Raw genomic sequence first — 26,057 nt, 5'->3', positions numbered from 1 at the left:
CTAGGAATTCTAAACTTTTTATCTTGGTTAGTCCTGTACTTCAGTTTTAAAAAGCATTGAGATATAACAACTGTTCCATGATGTGATGTAATCAAAAAGATTTTATCATGGATTTCCGATATGCAATTTGCTGATAAGATGAAGACTTAACTTTTTGTTACACCATATTGTATTGTTATTATTTTCACTGCTGAAAAATTAACTTTTTCAAAATTAATTTTATGCAAATAAGATTTTGTATTTGGTTTAATAAAATGCATTTTAAAATTTAACAAAGGTAAACAATTGACAATTATGTTTTCAATTTTTGTTTTTCAATAGAATGCAATGATTCTAATGAATAACCACTGCAACAAGATTGTGAAACCTATTGATGGCTCATGCTGCCAACCTCAGCCTCCTGTGACTTTGATACAAAAGCTAGCTTTTTGCTTTTTGGCTTCATCTGTAATTGGATATTTGATTCTTGTTTTCATTCGTCGTAACAATAACCAGAAGAACAAACTGTGCACTGATATGGAGAGTGGAGAAGAAAAAAAACCTGCCACTAATTCTCCAACAGTTTCTACTCTTGAGACACTTTTCCAGTCCTTGTGCAAACTTGGCTTAATTATGGGCTACTTCTACCTGTGTGATAGAGCAAACCTATTTATGAAAGAAAACAAGTTTTATACTCATTCATCCTTTTTTATACCAATAATTTATATCTTGGTGTTAGGAGTATTTTACACAGAAAATACTAAAGAGGTATCTTTTTCTTTTGTGCTAAAATTAAGAATTTAGATTAAACAAAACAAACAGTAATGGCAAACAGTAGTGACCTTTGTATTGTTTCATTATTACTGCTTTTAGATATTATAATTTTCAATAAAATGGGAAATAAAAATTGAGAGTTTAGTCCTATATGTTTTTTTGGAAGCCAGTCTCATTGAATCAGCATAATAAATTAAAGTGATTATGTTGTAAAACCACTAAAAGTAAAATTGCCCTTTTTAAACAATTGTATAAATATAATTTATTATTTAATACTATTTTTATTCTTTTTACCCAAGATTATTGACAATGTTGTTTCAGTGGACAACATTTAGTCAGCCTTAAGCAAAGGAATTTCCTAAAATGCTTGTGGCCATTCTTCCCCTAAAAGTACTTCTTCATACAATATTGTGTCAGAAATCACTTTCTGCTGTGTTTAAAAAGCTAACTGGTAAGAAGTATATGAAGTTTGTTAGCTGAAAACAAAAAGGGTTGATGGCCTTGCAGCTTATTCATAGTGTTCTGTGTAGTCCTTTGTCTTGCAGTCCCTGACAAATACTTCACCATGCATACTTATGGTTAATTGCTGTTGTAATTATTAGCATGATAATTTCAGCTGTATTTACTGTATGGTAGTATGGTTTAAAGAACTTAATTGTTCTTTAAAGTAACTACCTTTTCCTTTATTTTGCACAGACTAAAGTGTTAAATAGGGAGCAGACTGATGAATGGAAAGGATGGATGCAGCTTGTCATTTTGATCTACCATATCTCTGGAGCAAGCACAGTAAGTAATTTTTTAAAATATAATTATTTTTCAGGAAAATAGACTTTTGGATTACAATATTAAATTTAAAATAACCTTTTAAGACATTTGTTCCATTGGGATGGTTAAAGATTTTTTTTTTGTTTTTTTTTTAAATTGAAAAGTTTTATAAAAGATACAAACATTATAAAACATTTATATCATCTATAAAACATTTTATAAAAGTTCTCTCTTAAATTTTGGGCTTGTGTAAATCTTACATTTCTAACCCATATCTTTTCCCATGTTTCCATCCTTATTGGTTCTCCTATATTTTGTGCCCATTTTATCATACAGTCCTTGACTAGCTCTGTTTCTGAATCTATTTCCACTAATACATTATACAACCTTTTTATGTGCATTTGACTTTTATCTCTTATTTGTTTTATCAAATTCTTATCCTATTGCAAAATACCAGTTTTCTGATCTTCTCCCCATCTGGCCTGCAGCTGTCCATACTGAAACCAAGTTTTTATTACTCCTTCTTCTCTTAATTGTTCCATAGATTTTAATTGTAATCTAACTCCTCCTTTTTCCTCCTCGATGCTCCGACACTCCACTCATTGGGACTTCTTTCACTTTCATTAAACCGACTGGGTGCCATTCAAAATCTCCTTCACACTTGGTCCCGCCCACTTTAACTGCACATGTCCAGTCTTTTCACTCAGTCAATGGTGACCAGACTGGAGTGCTTTATTCTCTAGACTTCATTGTGTTAAATTAGGCAATTAATTGAAAAGTTTTAATTTTTTTCAGTTATTGGCAGAGAGCTACGATCTCACTTTATTAAAAGCGCGAACAGCGGTCAACTTATCGTTTAATTTGTATTGATACTTCTTCTAGACACGCAATAGAGCATTCCTTAATATATGACTTTTAAGAGTCTTATCCACTTTCTTATCATACAATAAATAAACATGCCAGCCGTAGACCAGACCATATCCTTCAATGTTTAATATCCTTTCCTCCGTTAAATTTATCCAATCAGTAACTGCTGAGAGGGCAGCGGCTTCATAATACAATCTTAAATTGGGCATTTTAAGACCTCCTCTTTCTCCTGTATTTTGCATTATCTTTTGATTTACTCTTGGTTTCTTCCCTGCCCACACAAACTTATTTATGCCCTTCTGCCATTCCTTCAAATTTTCATCTTTTTAAAGTATAGGTATCATTTGAAAAAAATAAATAAAAAAACCTTGGTAAGACATTCATTTTTACTGCCACTATCCTTCCCAGCAAAGACAATTGTAATTTTTTCCACTTTTCCATCTCTTTCTGTATTCTTTGCCACAACGGTTCATAATTGTGCTGATATAGTTTCATATTTGTGGCCATAATATAAACCCCTAAATATTTAACCTTCTTTACTATCTCAAATCCTGCTACCCTTTCTATCTCATCTTTTTGGCTTCTAGTCATATTTTTAGCTATTATCTTTGTTTTAGCTGTATTTATTTTAAAACCAGATACTTGTCCATATAGGTTAATTATATCCATCAAGGCTGTAATTGATTGTGCTGCTTGGGCTAAGGTAACAACCAGGTCATCCGCAAATGCTCGTAACATACTCATGCTGTCTGATTTTAATTCCCTTTATTGTATCTGTCCCATGTATTTTATTCAGTAAAATTTCCAGCGTCAAAATAAACAACAATGGAGACAAGGGACAGCCTTGCCTTGTTCCTTTTTCTATATTAAAAATATCTGTTAAACCACCATTAATTATTATTTGCGCTGTTTGTTTCTGATATATTGCCTTAATAGATTGTATAAAATATTCTCCAAGTTGCATCCTTTCTGTTAATTTCAATAGAAAATGCCAATTCAGTCTGTCAAAGGCTTTCTCAGCATCCAAAAATACTAGCACTGCGGGGACCTGGTTGTTCCTCCCCAAATACTCTAGTAAATTAACAATTTGCCTTACATTACTTTTCATTTGTCTACCATTTATAAAACCAGTTTGATCATGATGAATCATTTGCTGCATAACTGTCATTAATCTATTTGCTAATATTTTAGAAAAATCTTGTAGTCTGTATTTAAAAGTGAAATCGGCCTATAGTTTTTTGGATCTGTATGATCTTGACCTCTTTTGGGATCAAAGAAATAAAAGCTGTCTTCCAAGTTGGAGGTACCTCTCCTCCCTGTTGTATATTGTTAAATAATTCCTTCAGTGGTTCCACCATTTCCTCCTGTAAACTTTTATAATAAACAGCTGACAAACCATCCGTCCCAGGAGCTTTCCCCACTTTCAACTGCTTAATTGCAAACAGAATTTCCTCGGAAGTTATCAATTGATTTAAACTATCCCTCTGCTCTTTTGAAGTTGTATATATGCTCTCTTTCTGCAGATATCTATCTATATCTGTATCTTGAATTTTATCTCCAGTATACAGCCTTGAGTAAAACTCTAAAAAGGATTTTTTAATCAATTCTTGCTCATAAATCTCTTTACCCTTATATTTTATCTTCTCTATTGTCCTTGATTTCTGCTTTTTCCTTAACTGATATGCTAACCATCTGCCAGGTTTATTGGCATTACAAAAAGTTTAGCATATTGTAAGTTAGTAGCCACTTGGTCTGCTATTAACATGTTAAATTGACCTTTCAGTAAATTAATTGCCTCTTTAATTTTCTTATCTGTTGGATTAATTGTCAGCGCCTCAGTGCTGACATAGAAAGGGAGATAAGCCCTGGACTTTTGCCTGCTAAATCCCTTTGAAGCTCGGTCTCCATGGAAATGAAGAGGGGGGAAAACATTCCTGTGAAATGACGAGACAAGAAGTCAGGAGAGTGACTTGAAAGATAGCCAATGAGAAGCAGAGAATTGCGGATCGGAAAGGGAGGGATTGGGGGGCAAAAGGTCAGTCTTGTCCGCACGAGTCATGATCTGGTTGCTGTACTCGAATAAAGAGAAGATTTCCTTAAAGATTGGCAGTTTGGAAATTCATTTATTTTGAAATAGCATCAAAGTCTGACAGATGGACAAGACTCACAACTTTCCAAGCCAAACTGGCAAACCTCCAGCCCTCCAGCTCCCTGCCAAATGTTTGGACGGAGTGGCGGCAAGGTTCCGAAGCCATGGCAGAAAGCCAGCTCTCTACTGAAAGCCTACTCCAAGTGGCTGTGAACCAGCCCCCCCTCCCTACTCCAGCCAGCTTGGATGCAACAGGGCCACCCCCTCCCCCAGCAAAGCTGCAACCCCCCCTTCCCCCCCCCCCACTGCCACAGAATTACCAAGAACAGATGATCGTGCTCCAGCCCAAGAGGAGAAAAAGTGATGAACTTTGGTGGACTTTGCCAAAATCTGCAGAATCTGAATTCCCCTTTCCAGACGCTAAAGATAAGGGGAAGCCCCTGAGTGAATTGGGAAGGACGGACTGGTTATGGGATTGGCAGCAGGCCAGACAGCAGAAAACTTCAAAGCTGCCACTCGAAAGCCCCATGGAAGAGTTAAAGCAAGAGTTTGAATGTGCCGTCAGCCTGGAAGAGGGTCCATCCTGCAGGCCCAAAGATAGAAGGAGGCCAGCTGACCCTATTGAACTAAGTCACCATAGACGGGGGCCCAGCCCTTCCCCCTCCCACCCCAGAAGGAAAGAAAGTCCCAGTGTGCATCCATGGGTTCCTCCTCTGCCTAGCAAACATACCAGCCTACGCAAGGCATCACCCCCCCTCCCCTGAATGAGAGATGAGGAAGAAACCCAACGACACTCTAGACAGGCACACAGAGCCCCACTATGGGAGGAGAGGCCACCGAGGGCAGAGCCACCCCGGTTCAGAGGGAAGTTTGATGGGGATCCAGACCAAGTAGCACAGTTCCTCGACGCAGCTGAGGTCTATATCGAACGCTATGGGCACCTTTACCCACTCCCCAGAGCCCTAGTCAATGCCATTTCAGAAGAGCTGGAGGGAGAAGCAAAGACTTGGTCATCAGCTCTCTACAAGAATAGAGCCCCTCAACTGCAAGACGCAGATGATTTCTTGCAACTACTGCGGGCGAGGTTCGAGGAAGCAGGGGAGGACCCATATGTGGAAGACGAACTCAGAAGCCTAATACAGAGAGGGAAGCCCATCAAGGAGCACATTCGTGAGTTCCGAAGAGTCGTGGGCACCTTGCCTCCCCTACCAGAGCGACTGCTAGTGTATTTCTTCAGAACAAGCCTAGATAAGCGGATCGCTTAAGTGACATCCCAAACCGACTCTCCGAATGGTTCCGCATGGCGATGCAAGTTGAAAGGGAACTGCGCGCCAACGACATGCTAAAGCAACCAGAGGCCAGAGAGAGATACCAATCGGACCCGAGGCCACATACCAGACGGGGAACCACGGCACTATGGCCTACCCAAAGGCCTTTAATTCCACGGAGCCCAATGAGATGCTACAGATGTGGAGGAATGGGCATCTAGCAGCAGCGTGTGGAACCCCGGGCCCAAGGCCAAACCCTCAGCCAAAGGCACAACGGGAACGGGGCCCCAAGCGAGCCACCGGTGCGCCACAAAGTCTCCCCTCAGGCACAGAGGTCTTCGCCCACCTAACCGAGACAAGGGGAGTCCCGGATGATGGAGACCAATCCCCCGACTCGTATGACAGCGAAGACGAGGGTGAAGATGAACCAATGGTGAGTGGACCCATCCACCCTTTCCTTTTCCCCATACGCCTAACAGCCCCAAAAACAGGTACCCAAGAGACTTTCCAGGCCCTGATAGATTCGGGCTGCACCAGGTGCCTGATTAATCTACCCACAGTCCTAAAATTGGGGATCCGAGCTAAGAAGCTCAACCATCCAATTCGATTTGAGCAAGTTGATGGGACCCTAGTAGGGGGAGCTTACGCCACACACCTGACCGAGCCAGTGAAGCTAGAACTAGGGGATCACTGGGAGACGATACGGTTCATAATAGCCCCCAAGATGGCCGATCCAGTCATACTGGGACTTTCCTGGCTAGACAAGTGGGGTCCAATTATCTGGTGGCAAGAGGGGACCCGCAGATTGAGGATAGCCAAAGGGCCCCAACCTCTGCTGTTCCAAGGTGTCCCGCCTGAACAAAAGAAGATGGCACTGACGCAAGGGCCCTTCCCGAAGGGCGCCACGAAGCAGCTGGGGCCCACATCCAACAGCACCCATGAAGCAGAGCAGATTCCAAAAGACTACCAAGACCTAGCAGAGGTATTTAGTGAGACCGAGTGTGACATCCTACCTCCCCACCGCGATGCCGACTGCGCCATCGAAATCATCCCTGGGGCGAAACTACCTAAACCTAAATTGTATGCCCTGACGCCTCGTGAAATGCAAGAAATGTGACAAAAACCTACAAAGGGGTTTCATTGAGCCAGTCAAACGGCGGGTCGCGGCACCGGTCCTTTTCAAAGAGAAGAAAGACGGCTCTATGCGTCTGGTAGTTGACTTTCGGAGGATCAATGCGGTCTGCATACACAACTTATACCACCTCCCCCTCATGAAAGACATGCTAGCCCACCTGGCCAAGGGGAAGATTTTCACCAAACTAGACCTCCGCGAAGCCTACTACCGAGTATGCATCAGGGAAGGAGACGAGTGGAAGACAGCATTCAACTGCCCCCTGGGAAGTTACCAATTCAATTTGGGCTACAGGGAACCCCAGCTGTGTTCATGCAATTGATAAACGAAGTTCTACATGACCACCTGTACAAAGGGGTCCTCGTCTACCTAGATGACAGTCTCATTTAAACGGAGACCATAGACGAACACATACCCCTCGTACGCAAAGTGCTGGAAAAACTGCTGAAAGCGAACCTCTATGTCAAACTGTCAAAATGCGAGTTCCACCAATCACGTCTAGACTATTTAGGTTACCGAGTGTCAAATGAGGGGATAGGGATGGACCCGGCTAAAGTACAATCAGTCCTAGACTGGCGACCCCCTCACACCCGCAGGCAACTACAAAGCTTCCTGGGGTTCGCGTATTTCTACAGGCAATTCATCCCCTCCTTTGCAAGAATTGCCAAACCTCTGACGGACCTCCTAAAGACAGGGAATCCGACAACGAAACCCCGCCCGGGACAGCCTCTACTGTGGGACCCGGCCTACCAACAGGCATTCGAGATACTAAAACAAATGTTTGCAAAAGAACCGGTCTTGAAGCATTCTGATCCCGAACAACCCTTCGTCATCCAAGCAGATGCCAGCGATGTGGCAGTAGGGGCAGTCCTACTCCAAAAGAACAGCCAGGGGGACCTGCAACTTTGTGCCTACACATCCCGTAAACTCACCGACACAGAGAGACGATGGGCGGCGTGGGAAAAAGAAGCGTTCGCGGTGAGATGGGCGCTGTTAACCTGGCGACACCTGCTAGAAGGAGGCCAGACACCGTTCGAGGTTTGCGCTGACCACAAAAACCTAGAGGCCCTCAAGACCCCACAGAAGTTATTGCCCAGACAAGTCCGGTGGGCCCAATACTTCAATCGTTTCAAGTTCGAGCTGAAGCACATCCCAGGGGGGAAGAACTTTCTGGCCGATGCCCTCTCCCGAATGCCTCAATACAACAGTGAACGTGAGCAGATAGTGAATCCCATCATCCCTTCTGCCCAAGGAGTGGGCCAAGTAACCACCAGACGGCAGCATCGAGACCAGCAGGGGCAACCCGCGAGTGACCTAACGACAAGACTCAAGGCAGAAACATTGGTGGACCCCTGGTTCCGAGACAATCAACATCTCTTGACAAAGAGAGATGGCCTAGCATGGAGAGGGACGAAACTTTATGTCCCAGAGGCCTTACGCACCTTGGTCCTCAAGAGAAGTCACGATGTCAAACCAGCGGGACATTTTGGCTTCCTAAAGACTCTGCAATTAGCACGGAGACAGTTTTGGTGGCCCTACATGAGAAAAGACGTAGACAGCTATGTAAAAAGTTGTACCATTTGTGCCACGATGAAAACCCGACCAGGAAGGCCCCCGGGGCTGCTGCTGACAGTAGCTGAACCGTCAAGGCCGTGGGAGGAAATTGCTATGGACTTCATAGTCAAACTGCCGAGGAGCAGCAGAAGCACAGTGATCTGGACTGTAATAGACTTATTCTCCAAACAGGCACATTTCATGCCCTGCAGCGGACTACCCTCAGCCCGCCAATTGGCCAAACTGTTCGTAAAACACATCTACCGCCTGCACGGAGTATCCAGAAGAATCATCTCCGATCGAGGTGTCCAGTTTACAGCGAAGTTCTGGAGGGAATTCCTTCGATCCATAGGATCATCCCAAGGCCTCAGCTCAGCGTTTCACCCGAGCACCAATGGGGGGTTGGAGAGGTTGAATGCCATGATAGAGCAGTACCTGAGGTGCTATGTTGACTACCAACAATCGAACTGGGTGGACCTCTTATCGTTTGCGGGGCTCGCATATAACAATGCTGTCCACAGTAGTACGGGACTAACCCCATTTAAGATAGTGAACGGCATCGATTTCGTCCCCATGCCAGAGTACCCAAGGGAGCCTCCTTCCTCAATTACCTTGACCGAATGGATGGCAATGCTGAGAGAAACCTGGGAGAACGTCAAGAGGGCATTAGACAAGGCAGCACGGTCTTATAAGAAACAAGCAGATAAGCACCGAGCCCCCCCAGAGGCCGTTCCAAGTAGGGGAGAAGGTCTACCTCTCCACCAAGTATTTAAGACTCAGACTCCCGACCAGAAAACGGGCTGAAATTCATAGGACCATTTCCAATAGTAAAAATAATCAACCCGGTCACAGTACAATTGCAGTTGCCCCGGTTACTAGGGAGGATACACCCCATTTTTCACAGTAGCCTCCTGAAGCCTGTGGTAGGGTCAACTTTAAAGCCGGTGCCACGTGATCCCCCAGGGCCCTTGATTGTTGGAGGCCAGACCCACTATGAAGTACAGCAAGTTCTCGATTCGAGGTGGCACAGAGGGCGCCTCCAGTACTTAATTAAGTGGAAGGGTTACCCCTTGTCAGAAGCTTCCTGGGTGAAGAGCACAAACATCCAAGCTGACCGCCTCATAGCTAAATTCCATGCAGATCACCCGGACAAGCCGGGAGGAGGTGGGGTACACCCTCGGACTGGGTAAGGTACTAAACTTGTTGTTTATCTCACGCAGACCTCACGGACAGAGTGAAGGGAGAGGGGCCGGATGTCAGTGCCTCAGCGCTGACATAGAAAGGGAGATAAGCCCTGGACTTTTGCCTGCTAAATCCCTTTGAAGATCAGTCTCCGTGGAAATGAAGAGGGGGGAAACATTCCTGTGAAATGAGACAAGAAGTCAGAAGAGTGACTTGGAAGATAGCCAATGAGAACCAGAGAATTGGGGATCAGAAAGGGAGGGATTGGGGGGCAAAAGGTCAGTCTTGTCTGCACGAGTCATGATCCGGTTGCTGTACTCGAATAAAGAGAAGATTTCCTTAAAGATTGGCAGTTTGGAAATTCATTTATTTTGAGATAGCATCGAAGTCTGACATTAACTATCAAAGCTCGTTCTTGTTTTCTAATCTCTTCTTCTAATTTCTTTTTTTTTCCCCCTGTTCTTTTCTGTACTTATTATTCAGATATATCAAAATACCTCGCATATATGCTTTACTTGCATCCCACACCATTTCCATCGATGTACCCTTTTGCATATTCATTTCAAAAAATTCTTTCATAAATTTTTTACACTCTTTAACGTTTTCTTCATATCTAAACAAATTATCGTTTAACCTCCAGGACCTGCTAAGCCCCTTTCCATACTCCAGTTCCATCCAGACTGGACTATGATCTGTCAATGTTCTTGCACAAATCTTCGTATTCTTCACCCTGGAAAAGAGGTTGTTAGTAATTAGTATAAAATCAATCTTTGAAAAGGATTGATGTCTATCCGAAAAAAAAGTATAATCTTTTTCTTCTGGGTTTCTTTCACGCCAAATATCCCTCAACTCCCAATCATCCATCATCTCCAAAAACGATTTGGACAATCTTGCTTTTGCTGAAACATTTTGCTTAGGTCCCTTCTTGTCCTTTTTAACATCCAAAACACCATTCCAATCACCCAATAGGATACAAGTTTTATATCCCCACTGTATCAACTTGGAATGTAGCAAGTTATAAAAAAATTTTCTGTTGTTGGTTCGGGGCATATACTCCAATTAAAAGTACTTTTTCTCCCTTTATTAAAAGTACAGTTGCTAAGAATCTTCCTTGATCAACTGCTTCAATTAATTTAGCAATTAAGTCTCTTTTCAGATATATAACTATACCATTTTTCTTCTCTGGTGCTGTTGCTACATAATGTGTACCTAATCTTGTATTTATTAAATATTTTTGGTCTTGTATCCTAATATGAGTCTCTTGTAAACAAATTACATCATTTTTAAATTGTTTAAGCTAGCGAAATATTTTCCTCCTCTTCTGTGCAGAATTCAAACCATTGACATTCCAGGTTAAAAATCTAGTTCCCATGTTTGGGCCTCTGAAGCATTTGGAGCATTTGCTGATGGTCTTGCCTCATTTGACTTTTAGGTGTAGCTCCTCCCACTGCTTCTGTTTTTGTAGTTCCTTGAGTTGCCATCTGGAGTTGTTGCTGTCTTAATTCTTCCTTGTGTTTAGCTGTTGCTGCTCTGGTCTGTCTTTGATCCTTTGGTTCTTCTGGTATATCAATTAAATCAGCAATCTGGATTTGTCGCAAATCTTCTTGACTGGTCGAGCCCCCCCCCCTGGACTACTGTCATCAGCTCTTCTCTCTCTGCTTCCATTACTTTCTTTTTTCTTTTAACTTCTGGTGATTTTGGTGGCCCAGCCTTTAACACGTTGGCATAGAAGTCTCTTGCTTTCCATACTGTATTAAGCCGGTATCTCTCACCCGAATAGTTCACCACTAGGCCGGCTGGCACTTCCCATCTATACTGCATTTGGCGTTTTCTCAGTTCATCCACCAGGAAGGCATATTACCTTCTGGCTCTCAACATTTTTGGGGGGATTTCTTTCATTGTCATCACCTCCTGGCCTTCCACTTGAAGCTTCTTATTAAAGGTGGTCTGTAAAATTTCATTATGTAATCTCCTTGTGGTAAAGTATATTACAATGTCTCTTGGTAAATGTTTCTGTCTGGCCACCCACGAATTAATGTGATATATCTTGTCAATCTGCCAGCCTAACTCCACTTTCTGCTCTCCCAACATCTGTGCCAATGCCTCTGACATCATCTCTTTCAAATTCTCTTGTTTGTTCTCCTTCACCCCTCTTATTCTTAGAGCAAATTCCATATCCCTGTATTGAATCAATATGACATCATTTTCAGCCCTTTCAATTTTGTTCTGAGTATCTCCTAATTTATTGTCCAAAATTTCAGTAAATTGCTTAATTTCTTCAACCTTATCATCCAAAATTTCAATGTTACCTGCTAAACCTTTAAATGCCAGTATTATATCATCCCTAATCTCATCTGAAACAGTCTGTATTTTTTCATTAGTTTCATTACTTTTTTCATTAATCACAGTAGCAATTTTTTCCTGTGTAACTTTTAGGACTTCTTGTAGCATTTCAGACGTTTAAAAAATCTGTGGATCTGTTGGGGGAACAGAGGCTTGCGTTCTAGAAATATGGGCTGGAGAGCTTCCGGCACTCCCAATTCCTTTAATAGGAGCAGACTTTACAGGTTTTGAGGCCATTTTTCAGTTTAAGTTAATCTTTATATTTTAATCAGAAGCCAAAAAGAAGTGTTCAACAAAATCAAAAATTTTCCCAGTCTTAAATTGATGTCTTAAAATCCTCCTTCTCTCAGTACAAAATTTTTCCAAGCAAGAGGCTGTCAGCGTAACGAAACTTTCCTGTAACTTTCACTTTCCACGCCCTCTCAAGCCTCAATCGCCATCTTGTTGCAAATTTACTAAGTTGTTATTTCCGAATGAGGTAATGATCAATGGAGTTAAGTTTAAATACTTGCAGTTTGAATTCTCCTGGCTCGTTCTGCCTGCAGCAATTTAAAATGTTGGAAATCCCCTCAGTTGCATTTGCAGAATTGGTCGCGGCGCCTTGCTCTGCTAATTAACAGAGTTGTCCCAAGTCCGGAGCAGATTGACAGACTTCTAGGGAGCTCTCACCCTTCGCGCCCCAGAATTTCTCCTAGGGCGCTTGGGGAGCTCTACCTCCACCTGTCAGCTCTCTCTCCCCTTTGCCCGGGGAGACAGTTTCCAAGTCACCAGACAGCTGTTTTTCGGCTGTTCTGGCAGCTTTTACGATCCCGGGGATCGGGCGCTCAGGGAGGAGCGTCTTCGACGCGTGCGGAGCCAACCGGAAGTGGTTAAAGATTGTTTTGAAAGATGTATCTTTGTTTCAGTTATCTTATTTTCTTGTAGTATGAAGGGCTGTAATATGAATAAAAATATCAACTATTGAAAATGACTGGATAATTTGAAAATAACATTAAATATATTTTGTGTATTTAATGCTACCCTTATTATGCTTCCTTCATCTTATCTTTATGGTTCTCAATGGTTCTCAAATTGGAGTACATCCACTTGTGCAAGAGAGATTTGATTTTTCTATTGGAGAGATTTGAAAACAGTCCAGAAATAGGTGATAATTTTATCTTTCCATAAGATAAAATTAGCAAACAATACCAATAGATGCAAATGAAATGTAATATCATTTATCCCCTCACTGGTGTCACATCTCTTTAGGAGAGCTGTTTTAATTATGGCTCTTTGTGTATGGCTTTAAGAAGAGTCACTATTTTAATGGAATAGTTGGAACAATGTCCAGTCTACATATCTAAACCATGCTATTATTTTATTTATAATAAATGCTTCTATGTTGCTTCCTTTATTTGACTTTTAACTCCTACATGCATACGTGTAAAAAGATCTGTCTCTTTTATCATGAAATCAATGAATGGTTAGTTGGGGATGTATTGAAAAGACCTATAAGACAAAATAAGTAGGGAATGGAGCATTAACTGTGTCTAGTAACACAGAGGTTTACTGAGGCAAAACTAAAATGAAATGAATTTCATATATAATTATTTTTAAATTGGAATTTAATTAGTGAGAATTACTTGATTTTTTTTAATGTTCCTATGTATTTGTTCATAGTTCTTGCCAGTGTACATGCACATCCGTGTTTTGGTTGCTGCGTATCTATTCCAAACAGGCTATGGACATTTCTCATACTTTTGGATTAAAGGAGATTTTGGCATTTATAGAGTGTGTCAGGTAAGAAACTTATATATAACATTCAAGATTGACTACAGTCATAAAATTCAATTATTTCCTAGGTAAAGTTCTATATTTGGTACATTCTTGTAACATCCATTGAAGCTGTGCAAAGAATAATGTCTTTATCTCTAAACCAGTTGTCCCTCTGTTGTAGCAAGGTTTCGGCATAGATTCAAATTCATCATTAGTGCTAACTTGGCTTGTGTGAATGGTGGATCTATTCTTACTGTAAGTTAAAGCTTACAGCTTTACACCATCTCAGAATGCCTAAACTTTTGTATTTATTGGGGGGAACTTTACACAGCTGTGCCTTTTAGAAAAGGACTTTCCTTCAATTCCATATTGAGATAAAAAATTATGAAAATGGAAAGACTTTGTTCTCAGCCTAATAAAATTTTAAGCAACTATTTTATAAAACTGGTAACTGCAGACTGTCTCTTTTTCAGAAAGAAAATTCTGCCTCCTTCCCAAGCATTATAAAGCTTAGAAAAAAAAGACTCTAGTTTCTAACCTAAAGTTCAGATAAACATATTGGTTCCAAGTTTTAAGTTGCCTGTTAGAATTCTTGAATCATTATTTTCAACCAAATAAAATTGTTATGAAATGTCTAGCATTAAATAATAAAAACAACAATAACAGAAGCAACACTACATATGCATCTGGACCAAAAAAAGATGGAAAAGAAAAAAAATCAAAGAAAGATTTTGGATCTTGTGGCTTACCAAGATGCTACTGGAAACAAGAAGATGACAAAATTGGCAGAACCACTCAGTGATATCAAAGAAGGGAGTTCTCTGGAGCCATTCACTATTTGAGAACTGGCTCCAAAACTACTCAGAACCATGCACCATGTTTAAGATTGATACTTGTGTCAGAAGGGGGGCAGGTTTCAATTTTTTCCCCCTCCCAACTGAAGGCTTACCAACTAGAGGAAAACTGCAATATGACAAGTTTGCAGAGAAAGCTGGTAGTGGACTAGATGAGATAGGGAAGATGTGGACCATTGTGATGTGTGGATTTGATTTTTTCAGTCTTAAGGATAGTGATAGAGAAGATAAAGTTTGAGAACCAAGCACACCAATAATAGTGATTGCCTATCCCTCCCAACAAGAAGAGCCATGGAGAAGTTTCTTCCACATCCATGGCCACAGGAAAAAAAAATATTGGACCAAAAATGTTACTCATCTTGTAATGACTTGCCCATTATATCCCATCATAGTTTCAATCTCTTAAAGGCTATTTACAACCAAAATGCAAGTCTTAACTATTTTTATTTAAAAGCAAACCATATTAAATTACAGAAAATTTCTGTAAGATCTTTATTTTAGCATCCAGTTTATCTCTTAAGTTCTTTGGGCAGAGATTTTTTTTTTACTTTGCTAATTTAATTTTGCTAATGAGAACCCAGATTGTGGGGGCAATAAGCTGACTTTGTATAAATATACAAAAGTATGAAGGCTATTGCTTAACGCATTGTAAGCTGCCCTGAGTCTTCAGAAAAGGGTGACATATAAATTAAAGCAAAAAAAAAAAAATCCTTGTGAGTGCAATTTGTATGTTCTTAACTGCAAAATGGTTAAGTTGGAGAACATGGAAATTGCTCTATGGACATAAGTCAAAATACTAAGCTACAAATTTCAGCTTATATTCCAATGTAGACATTTCATTTATTAAAATAGAAAGGTGCATCATTTCAGATGATACACATTTAATAACAAGATCTTGTTTCTGTTTTTCTTTACCATGCACAATGTATCAGGCCCTGTAATTGTAGATAACAAAATTGATATGATCAATGTGTTTCTAAATTTCTAATCATTATCTGGTTCTACTAATTAAGGTGTTCCCTTTTCAAGGTAGAATATACTGTTTTCATGTCATAGAGTGATTTTCAGTAGCAGAGCACAGAGAGCTTACTATCTGTGAGTTATCTTATTTTGCTCTACTGTCATTCCCCAAAATAAGTGAGCTGGTATATTAATTTTCATTCCATTATTTTACTATTCAAGTGTTATTAGTTAATAAGTTTTAATGTTAAGGTCCCTGCATAGCAATAGGAATTGTGGGAAATACTTTCAGCACTGGCAGTATAACCAATCTTAAATTTCTTTGTTGAACTGGAATTCTGCAAATCTGCTTTAAGATTTAAACTAAATCTATCGCAAAATATCAGAGATATTTTGCCTAGATCTAAAAATCTATAATTTGAATCTATATTCAAATTATGAATGCAGACTCCTGTTGGTTAAACAAGAAAATGTTCTATTAGGGAGCTTTAGAGGTTTTTTAACTGAATTTTAACTCAACTTTTTTAGAGCCTGTTACAAAATTGTTACTCATCTAAATTGTAATAGAAGTAATCTAAACTACAAATGTGCTTAAAGTAGTCTGACACTTCTGGTGAAATTACAATCAGATTAAGATTATATTAAAATGTACAGATAAATTTATTTAATATTTCATTTACGTACTTTTCTCAATATTAACAGGTTTTGTTTCGACTGAACTTCCTGGTTGTGGTGCTATGCATTGTAATGGATCGATCTTACCAATTCTATTACTTTGTTCCTCTAGTCACTTTCTGGTTTTTAATCATATATATTACATTAGCTCTGTGGCCTCAAATCATCCTGAAAAAAGCCAACGGTAAATATTTCATTTTACACCAAAAAAACTGTTAACATAGCTAACAATCACCATCTAATACTCAACTATTTTTCTACCAGCATTTGAATATCTTAAAAATTCTCTATTCATTTTTCCATCTTTGCTAAATAGGAATTTACTAAACGTTATGTATGTGGCTCTTTTTGTGCACAAAACAATTGTTTTCAGGTAGTCTTGGCCCAAACCAAAAATATATATATGGAGTAAAACAAGCTTCTTACCTTTGATATAATTATCATAGAAGTAGTTCAAGGCTGTAGAAAATTCCAGTTAAAAGGTTTCATTGGAGATGGTATGATCAGATATTGATGGTTATGATGATTGCTGAAGGGAGTGTCTGGAGGGAAAGTACTGGGAAGATTGGAGATGGGAGTGGGGGAGGGAATCTGACATACAGATGATGTGCTACAGAAAGGAGGCAGCATGCATACAGTGCTCTCTTGTAGCTCAGTATATAGTTGTCCAAATCTTACTTAGTTGTTCAAAATCTTATCTTGTCCAATCTCTTACTTAAGAGAGTTATTCAATGTACTGACCTACTCACAGGATTTACATAATGTTACTTACTATATTAAAAATAATACTGATTTTTTCTCTAAAAATGAATAATAATTTCTCTTCACTGTTGCTTTTCTACAGGTAGTTTCTTCTGGCATTCTGGCTTGCTGTTAAAATTAGGATTCCTGTTTGTCTGCATTTATTTTTTAGCATACTCTGAGGTTTGTATTGAACTTTAAGTGTGATAGAATACAAATTTCAACCTTGAATTAACACTTAAGTGAAAGAATTCACAATGTTGGAACAGGCAAGGTAACAAACTAGTGTGTCTGAAAAGAACAAGGTATTTTTGTTGAAAACAATATGCTTTTGGCATTACGCATTAACCATTTTATGACAATTTGGGTGTTGAAATGCCTGACAATCCAAAAACGTGCATCTGTTTTCATAATGCACATTAGTTAGTCTATGCTCTTTAATTATGGAGAGAGGGTGTTAGATATTTAGTTTTAAAAGCTTTTATGTTTTTATTTTTCTGCATTTACTATTAGTAAACATGGTAGTAGAATATTAGGAACAAAAATGTTCTAAAGAGAAGTCAGGGGAAAGAATATTTGGATGTTTTATGAAGGATGTGTGTGTGCATACACATATAAGGAAACAAACAAAACAAAGCACATTCTGAAATAACTACAAGAATTGCCAAACCACCACAAACAAAAGCATACCATGGAGTTTATAGACTTGTGACCTGTACTAAATTTTTCAGTATTTCTGGATAAATATGACCCAAAATGATCTATTCTTTATATGTCCTAAATAAACAAGTATAATTTTTGACCCATTTCTTTAATTGGGTTCCCTTAATCTAGTTTTAGGACTTGTCTGGAAAATATAAAGGATGAATGTTGTCATAAAATCAAAAGAGTGTGCACACTTATGCAATCAGATTGTTGTATGTTTTTATTCTCTTTCCCCCTAAAAAAACTTAAATCTATTTTTTTATTGTATAGCTTATGTGTTATATCAAATGTGGGGGAGAAATCTGAAATGATTTATCTTGGTCTTATTTTTTTACATCTTGAAAATCTTAATGGGTGTGTGGACTTTTAATATCAACTGCATGATGAAGTATGGAATCTTGTATTTTCATCTAAATATATTTCTACTCACAGAAATTGAGTATTTGTGTCAGATGACCTAGTACTGTAACATAGCTGTTGTGTGCATATTTGTTTGTTTCTTACAGGATCTATTTGAAAAGGTTTTTTCTATATGGCCATTGTCCACATTTTTTGAACTAAATGGGAGCGTCTATGAATGGTGGTTTAGATGGAAATTAGATCGATATGTATGTATTTTTTAAATTTTTCATATATATTTTAATGTGATCTTACCATAGCTATGCTCTTATTATGTTTGAATTATAATTTCAGTTTCAAAGCAAAATAAAATTTTAAGAAGGGAACAGAAATTTAATGTCCAAATATAATGTTAAATTAATGTTTGCTAAATGCTGAGATAAAATAATATTCTTTTGTTTTACAGGTTGTTTTCCATGGAATGTTGTTTGCTTTCATTTATCTAACTTTTCAGAAAAGACAGGGGCTCTCTGAAGGAAAGGGAGAGCCACTCTTTCCTACCAAAGTTTCAAATATTTTCTTATTTATTTCAGTAGTGTTTTTTCTGGTAAGTTTGTAAACTGTGATAGCTAAACACTGTTTTTATTAAATTGGAGACTTAAGTGACATGTGATCAAGAATATCTGCTAACAGACACTTATAGACTTGCCTGGAAAGGGACAATTAGTGTTTTAAATTTGAATGATTACAAGGATATTTATCTCATTGGTGAATACAATATCTGTTTTCATAAATAGTTGAAAAAATAATTGCTTTATTTGGTTCATAACTTTGTTTTATATTTGTAGACCTATTCCATCTGGGCAAGTAGTTGTAAGAATAAAACTGAATGCAATGAAATGCATCCTGTTGTTTCAGTTGTGCAGGTAATTATATTCTCTGCCATATCTATGATTAAATTGAAACATATAGCTAATAAAGCATGAAGTATTATATTTTGTAAAGCAAATTTGAACTCGTATTCACAAAGAAGAAAGCAGGGCCAAATTAATTACCGTAGTAATTAAGAATTTTGTTGATTAGTGGAGCAGGGGTCCCTAACCCTCAGGCAGATTGTACTAGTCTGCGATCCATTGGGAACCAGGCCATGCATATGGCTGGCAAGTACACAAAACCTATTTGTGCATGCAAGGGAGCTAGGTTGTGTGCGGGAAACCTGTCCCTCTCCCACCGCTGCTTTGGAGTCAGAAAGGTTGGAGATCACTGCAGTGGAGTGTATAGCTGTTATACATATTTATAACAGACATTCCTGGTTAATTTTACTTTCATGAGACATAAATTATGGATTCTACCACTTAAATACTTCTAATCAGAGATGTGTAAAATGGGACATTTTAGCAGTGGATTATTCAGTGTTTTCTCATGAAATTTTATATTTATTCCCAAGACCATGTCAATATGAGCATTTTTACATGCTTCATGTTGCTCTGCAAAATATCATCTGGAATACCATCTGTGATGAATGTACTTCTGGAAAAATACAAATTATATCCATAATGCCAGTATTGGTGTATTACAGGGGCTAAATGAAATATTTTGGGAGTAAAATGAAAAAGTGCATATACCTGCTTTCAGTCTTCTCACAACTGTACAGAAAAATGTTTTGGATTTAAGATTTTTTTTTCTTTTGAATTAAGCCTGGTAGACATTGGAATAGGATTCTTTGGGATGTCTAGTAAAATCTTTGTTCCAAATTTCTTTTTTGTGTCATATGAAAGCCTCAAGAAACAATTGCATGCACTCTACTCTAGCATGATAATCATGCATATAGACACTTGCAGTCCTTTAATACTTAGCAATATATGTGACCCTGGAAATTGTTCACTGTGTGATGAACTCATCATGGCCTGAACTTAGCAATTTGTTGTAATTCAATTTATGACTAATAGATCCACATTTTTGAGGAAAGTATTTGTAAAGATATTCAGGTGTAGTTGTCATTTTTGAATATGATAAAATCTAGCAGTTTGCTTATGTATGTATGTATGTATGTATGCTTTGGTATGTTATTTTAATTTTCGGCTGTTCACTGCCCTGAGTCCCTTCGGGGAGAAGGGCGGTATATAAATTCAATAAATAATAATAATAATAATTATTATTATTATTATTATTATTATTATTATTATTATTATTATTATTATTATTATTCCTTGGTAATTTTCATGTTAACAGAATTTGAATTTCTTATACCATCAATTGGTTGTGTAACCTAAATGCATAGCATAAACTGACTATATTTTTTACATGGTACTTTATTTTTGTTTTTCAGATTTTAGCTTTCATCCTAATTAGGAATATACCCGGCTATGCTCGTTCAGTATACAGTTCATTTTTTGCATGGTTTGGCAGAATTTCTCTTGAGGCAAGTAGCATTACAAAGTTACAGTTTTAAACCTGAAACATCTAAATTGGGTGTAATAAGAATTCATTAATAAAGCATCATATAGCAAGCATGTAAACTCCCCAAAATCTGGATTATTTATTTATTTATTTATTTATTATATTTCTATACCGCCTTTTTCCCGTAGGACTCAAGGCGGTGTACAGTCAAGAAAAATATAGACACACAAACATCATAAAATTGCTAATTAAAATTATTACTTAGTTTGGTCAATTAAATAAAACCCAGAATTAGATAACATTTAAAAAATCATTCACATGTTCGTATGTTTAGCCCCGCCTTTGGAACATCAGGGTCTTGAGGGCACGGCGGAAAGCACAGAGATCAGGGATATTCCGTATCTCCGGGGGCAGTTCATTCCAAAGGGTTGGAGCCCCCGCAGAGAAGGCCCTCCCCCGGGAGTTGCCAGTCGACATAATTTGACTGACGGTACCCTGAGTAGTCCCTCCCTGTGAGAACGAACTGGTCGGTGGGAGGCTATTGGTGGCAAAAGACGGTCTCGTAGGTACCCAGGTCCTAAGCCATGGAGCGCTTTAAAGGTGATAACTAACACCTTGAATCGCACCCGGAAGACCACCAGGAGCCAGTGCAGCTCGCGTAGGAGAGGTGTTACATGGGCGTAACGAGCTGCGCCCATAATCACCCGCGCGGCTACGTTCTGGACCAGTTGGAGCCTCCGGGTGCTTTTCAAGGGGAGCCCCATGTAGAGAGCATTACAGTAGTCCATACGGGAGGTATGTTCTATATTGACTTTAAAATACTCCTCCTAGATTGTAATTTTTAATGTGATGCAAAACAAAGTAAAGTAAAATAGAATTAAATGAAAATTCGTGTTTTACTTGGCTATCCTATCTTTACCTGGCATCTCATCCCATTGTTTTGTCCCGATATTTTTTCTAAAGATGAAGTATAACCATCAGGTCTTGTAGCCACATGTAAAATTGAGCAAAAATGGACAATTTTGAAAGGAGTGTCATGTAGCATGTTAAAAATCTATCCTTAGGCATCCAAGCCTCCCGAATTACTTGGCTGATGTTTCATTCTGTCATTGCAACAAACGTCATCACATGGCTTATGTGGTGAAAATCGCAGAATATTATTGGGTTCCATTGACACAACTAATATATAGTAAAAGCAATACCAATTAGACTTATTTACCACTTCACACTGCATTACAGCCTCTCTAAGCATTTAGAGTCCACATATTGCCCCCAACAGTCTGAATCCTTATTTTACCAACCTCGGAAGGATGGAAGGCCGGTCAGGATTGAACTGCTGGCAATCAGCAGAATTAGCATGTAATACTGCATTCTTAAGTGCAGTATTACAGCACCATGCGGTGGTGAAATTATGATTTTTTCCCCCTTTGTACAAAAGAATTTAGATTTGATTTTCACTGTGAATAAAGAAACCAATTTATATTCCAGCTTGAATAAAAGTCACCAACCCTTACTAGAGGAAGTTTGCTTTTTCATCATTTGGTAGAGTAGAGATGATGCTTTGCTGCTATAGACATACTGTATTTTTTGGAATATAAGACGCACCTACCTTTTTTGGTGAGGAAAAGAAGAAAAAGAAATCTCCCTCTGCCTCTGAGCAATTTTGCCTCGTTACAGCAAACAGCCTGCTTTACTTTCATTTTCGTTTTCAGCATAGCTTGATTAGCACAAGGGAAAAAAAATCTGCTCCAGCAATTTACCTTTTGCAGCAAGCAGCAGAACCCTGCGCAAAACAGCTGAGAGCAAATCATCTGAGAGTCGGGAGGCTGATCTAATCGACTTGTGCTAATTAGGCTGTGCTGAAGCTGAAAGGAACTGTTTTTTCTTGCTGTTGGCTTGCAAGGAGATAACTTTTGTGAGGCAGAGGCCAAAGGGTGGGGTCCAGTCGGTGGGTAGGGCTACATTCGGTGTATAAGATGCACCTAAATTTTCACCCCCTTTTAGGGACGAAAAAGTATGTCTTATACTCCGAAAAATATGGTAATCTGTTTCACTAACTTTACAGTATATAGTAACAGTCCATGTGTTCAAATGTCTTACAGTATCAAATAGTTCTAATTCTTGTTATATTTTCTTTCCAGCTCTTCATCTGTCAGTATCACATCTGGCTGGCAGCAGATACAAAGGGAATCTTGGTCCTTATTCCAGGAACCCCCATGCTCAATATTATTGTCAGCACTTTTATATTTGTCTGTGTGGCTCATGAAATTTCCCAGATAACAAACGATCTTGCACAGATTGTTGTTCCAAAAGATAATGTAATGCTGCTGAAGAGGTTAATATGGGTATGTGTGTTTTTTTCCGGATTTATCTTTTTATCAATTTTTCAAAAACAGTGAAGGTGTTAAATTCCAGAAAATCCTTCAGTCATTGCTTCTGCTTCACTTTATATCTCCTGAATAAAATGAAAATCAACTGGAATTACATACTCTCTTAACTTTGTTTCTGTTCCTGAGGAGCAGAAGAAAAAGAAACATAGGAAGTACACTAAACATGTTTATGTTGCCTAAGGATAACATCCGTTCAGGAAAATAGGAATGCATTATTCCTATTGCATTCCTATTCCTCCCCAACTGTATGGGGAGAAAAAAAATTGATTTTTCTGCTGGAGGATTATTCTGTTTACAAATCTTTCTAAAATTAATGTAACGATCGAACAAAATGAGCTCAGCTAAAGGCATTTAAGACTTTTTATGGAAGCATTTCTTAAAATGATTAATAATTATTTACATCCTCTGTATGGAAAAACAAAACTGCTTATGCTGCAACAAATTACATAACCCACCTCTTGATGGCATTTTGAATTCCTGAAATCACAGAGAAATCATTGAAGACCATAAGGCTTCAACAGAGTACTGCATTGAATCTGGGAACAAAATGTCAGTAGTGATTTATTTTAAATTTCTGGATATGTGTATTATTTCTGGGGAGCTTCTCAAGAACTGAGGGATAAAAAGACACTGAAATATAATCTTAATGTTTACAAACTACATTTCAGTTCAGTAGATCTTCAGCAATTTCTCTGCATTTAATGATTGACATCCACTTTGAATACTTTGAGCAATCTTATGTTTCTTCCACTATTTATTTTTAATCAGTATTTTCAAGTCTCTAGTTTCAAATGTTAATTGGAAATTTAATATTTCCTGTGATTTTCTTCTGAATTCCCCTTTCCGGTATACTGCTGAGTTACATTTTACTTCAGTTTTCTTTTTTTTCATGAAAATAATTTCATTGGAACGAGATAACTCTTTATCTGACACACTTCTTCAAACAAGTTGGGCATTTAGCTGTGATTGTTCTGTGATTTCTGTAATAATTACTTTTTGGCTTGGGAGAAAGTTTTTTTATTCAGAATTTGCATGGACTGCATGAGAAGGACAAAAAAATTACCTCCTCAAATATAGGAATTTCAAAGCTATTTTACCAATCACTGTTTTAAAAGGGCTATAAAGCTGTTGTCATTTCTTTTTGAAATTAATCATGCACAACCCCATGCAAAATAGGTAGTTCAGGAATAGTATTATAAGGTTTTAAAATACAAAATGCTTCATTTTGTTTTAAATATACCCTTCAAATTCCATTAATATTTAGTTATATTCTCATAGTAGTATTTCTGTTCCTATTCCTAAGCATGCTGTGCAGATGTTAAATACTGTACGTAGTAATAGAATTGAAAGAAATAGTGTGACTTAATCTAAAAAAATTAAGTGAAATATGCCAGTTCTAATATTTTAATTCTGGCAATTTGGAGTGTGTTCCTGGGCAATTTGTAGTCAAAATAAGATTATAAGTAATTATTATCCAGTATACTAACATTTGTGTGGAATATGTAGATTCGAAGATGCATATTCACATTAAAATTTCATTCATAATTTTTAAAACTTATCCCTCATTGGCTTTCTATCAGTATCAGCTTCAGCACTAAGTTTGAGAACTGGAGCTTTGTGGTGAAATGGTGTGTGTAATCTACATTTTTTTTTTATTTTATTTTTTTGGCATTGAAAACTAAAGAGCATTTTGAGGTGCTTGGGGAAAGTTGTTTGGCAAAGAAATGTCTGCCCTTAAAAAAAAAGTAACACCTTAGGAGGTATGTTTATGGTATGTTCATTGGGGACTTAGCTTTGATATCAGTTGCAACATGTCTGTAATATGTCTGCATGTTGCATCCAGTTTTAGCACTTGAAGAATGAATAGACAGTATTGTTTTCTATGCATATGTGCAATTATAGGGCTTTTTATTTATTAGTGTGTTTTGATGTATGGAATTAGGAACTCTTATTTCCCATTGTAATTAGATTATACTGAACAATGGGAAAGGAGAAGAGGAAATCCCACTAAATAATAATAGGAATAATAGGTTTCAAACTGTTAAATGTTTGTTACATTAGCTTGTTGTGTAAGTCCTGTGTTTATCTGACCATTTATTTCAAAAGGTGTGAAAAGTTCTGTTTTATCATTAATGATCTGCATTTTTTTCTTCGGTTTTGTTTATCATGGATGTAATGGCTGGCAAGTCAGGAGTTGAATGTACAAAGGAGATCCAGTGAGAATTTTTGTTAGGATGGGAGTGTTTTGTTATGTTGTAATCTGAGTGCTATAGATATTTTATTTATCTGTTGTACAGATTTGGTTAAAGATTATTTTTTAAGTTTGAAATATTGCACTTGTTTGCTATATATTTTTTAAAGAATATATTTCAAAGTTATGTGAAAAATATGAAGTAATTTAAGATTTAAATAAATGTGGTGTAAGTGCTTATTTTTGTACTAAAGGAGCATCAGTTAAGTAAAGGAGTGTTATGTGTATGTGTGTCTTTTTTTAAAAAAAACTTTCTGAAGTTTTTAAAAAATCCCAGTCTTATCCTCTGACATAAAATACATGAAAATACTACAATATTACTCATACAATTTTTATGCAAAATATTGCAAATATATTATTAAACATAGACCCTTTCATAAAAGGGTCCAGTAAAAAATAGGACCTACTAATAGTTGTTTTGCTGTATATAATTTACAATTACTGTGTATCAGGTTTGCGGAAAAGGAAAATGGCCTTGAATTACAATCCCTTCATAGAAAAACTAGGGGGATGACAATAAGGAGCTGCATTTTGATACAAAGTTTCAATTAGGTTATGTTACACAAAAAATTGAAATAGTTTGAATATTATGTTGGAACAAAGCTTGAAATACCTTGAATGTTCCATGTCTAGAAAACAGCAACTCCTTTGTTTGCTCCTCATAGCTGTAGGAGTAAGAATGGTAGTGGTGCAAAATAATATACAAACAAAATTGTATAAAACTTTGTTGCTTAAATTTGGTTGAAAGAAATGTAAATATTAAACTACATCTCCACAGCAACCTGGAAAATTAGTTCTACTTTCACCCACTGAGAACTGATTTAGAATCTAAACCTTTCTTTAACAAAGAATAAAGGATCTTTTCACATTCTTCAACTAATCCTCAGGTGACTTGTCCAGATCATAGGACAGAGTGAATAGTTGTTTTATCATCACAAATTTTATGATGTCTCCATTGATCAGTTTTGTGTGGTTGTTAATCCTTAGTAGAATTCATCACAGAATAAGATGGCTAAAATGGCTGCTCAGTCACT

The 26,057-nt window shown here is 37.8% G+C and overlaps 1 protein-coding gene across 2 annotated transcripts in view; it reads left to right on the top strand.

The window, feature by feature from the left end:
* The window catches only part of CASD1 (CAS1 domain sialic acid O acetyltransferase 1), a 44,011-nt gene extending 18,761 nt beyond the window's left edge, over positions 1-25,250 (top strand). For both annotated transcript variants that reach the window (XM_034402280.3, XM_087892767.1), the window contains 10 exons: positions 322-747; positions 1,450-1,539; positions 13,613-13,732; positions 16,225-16,381; positions 17,042-17,121; positions 18,150-18,251; positions 18,449-18,589; positions 18,831-18,908; positions 20,312-20,404; positions 22,524-25,250. In XM_034402280.3, the coding sequence (XP_034258171.1) occupies positions 322-747; positions 1,450-1,539; positions 13,613-13,732; positions 16,225-16,381; positions 17,042-17,121; positions 18,150-18,251; positions 18,449-18,589; positions 18,831-18,908; positions 20,312-20,404; positions 22,524-22,781 (1,545 nt within the window). In that variant the 3' untranslated portion in view covers positions 22,782-25,250. The remainder of the gene's footprint in view (positions 1-321; positions 748-1,449; positions 1,540-13,612; positions 13,733-16,224; positions 16,382-17,041; positions 17,122-18,149; positions 18,252-18,448; positions 18,590-18,830; positions 18,909-20,311; positions 20,405-22,523) is intronic.
* Positions 25,251-26,057: the final 807 nt, after the last annotated feature.

The sequence above is a fragment of the Pantherophis guttatus genome, chromosome 4, assembly GCF_059756535.1.
Source record: "Pantherophis guttatus breed Tessera chromosome 4, ASM5975653v1, whole genome shotgun sequence".
Lineage (NCBI taxonomy): Eukaryota > Metazoa > Chordata > Lepidosauria > Squamata > Colubridae > Pantherophis > Pantherophis guttatus.
This window is presented reverse-complemented; position numbering and strand designations above follow the sequence as displayed.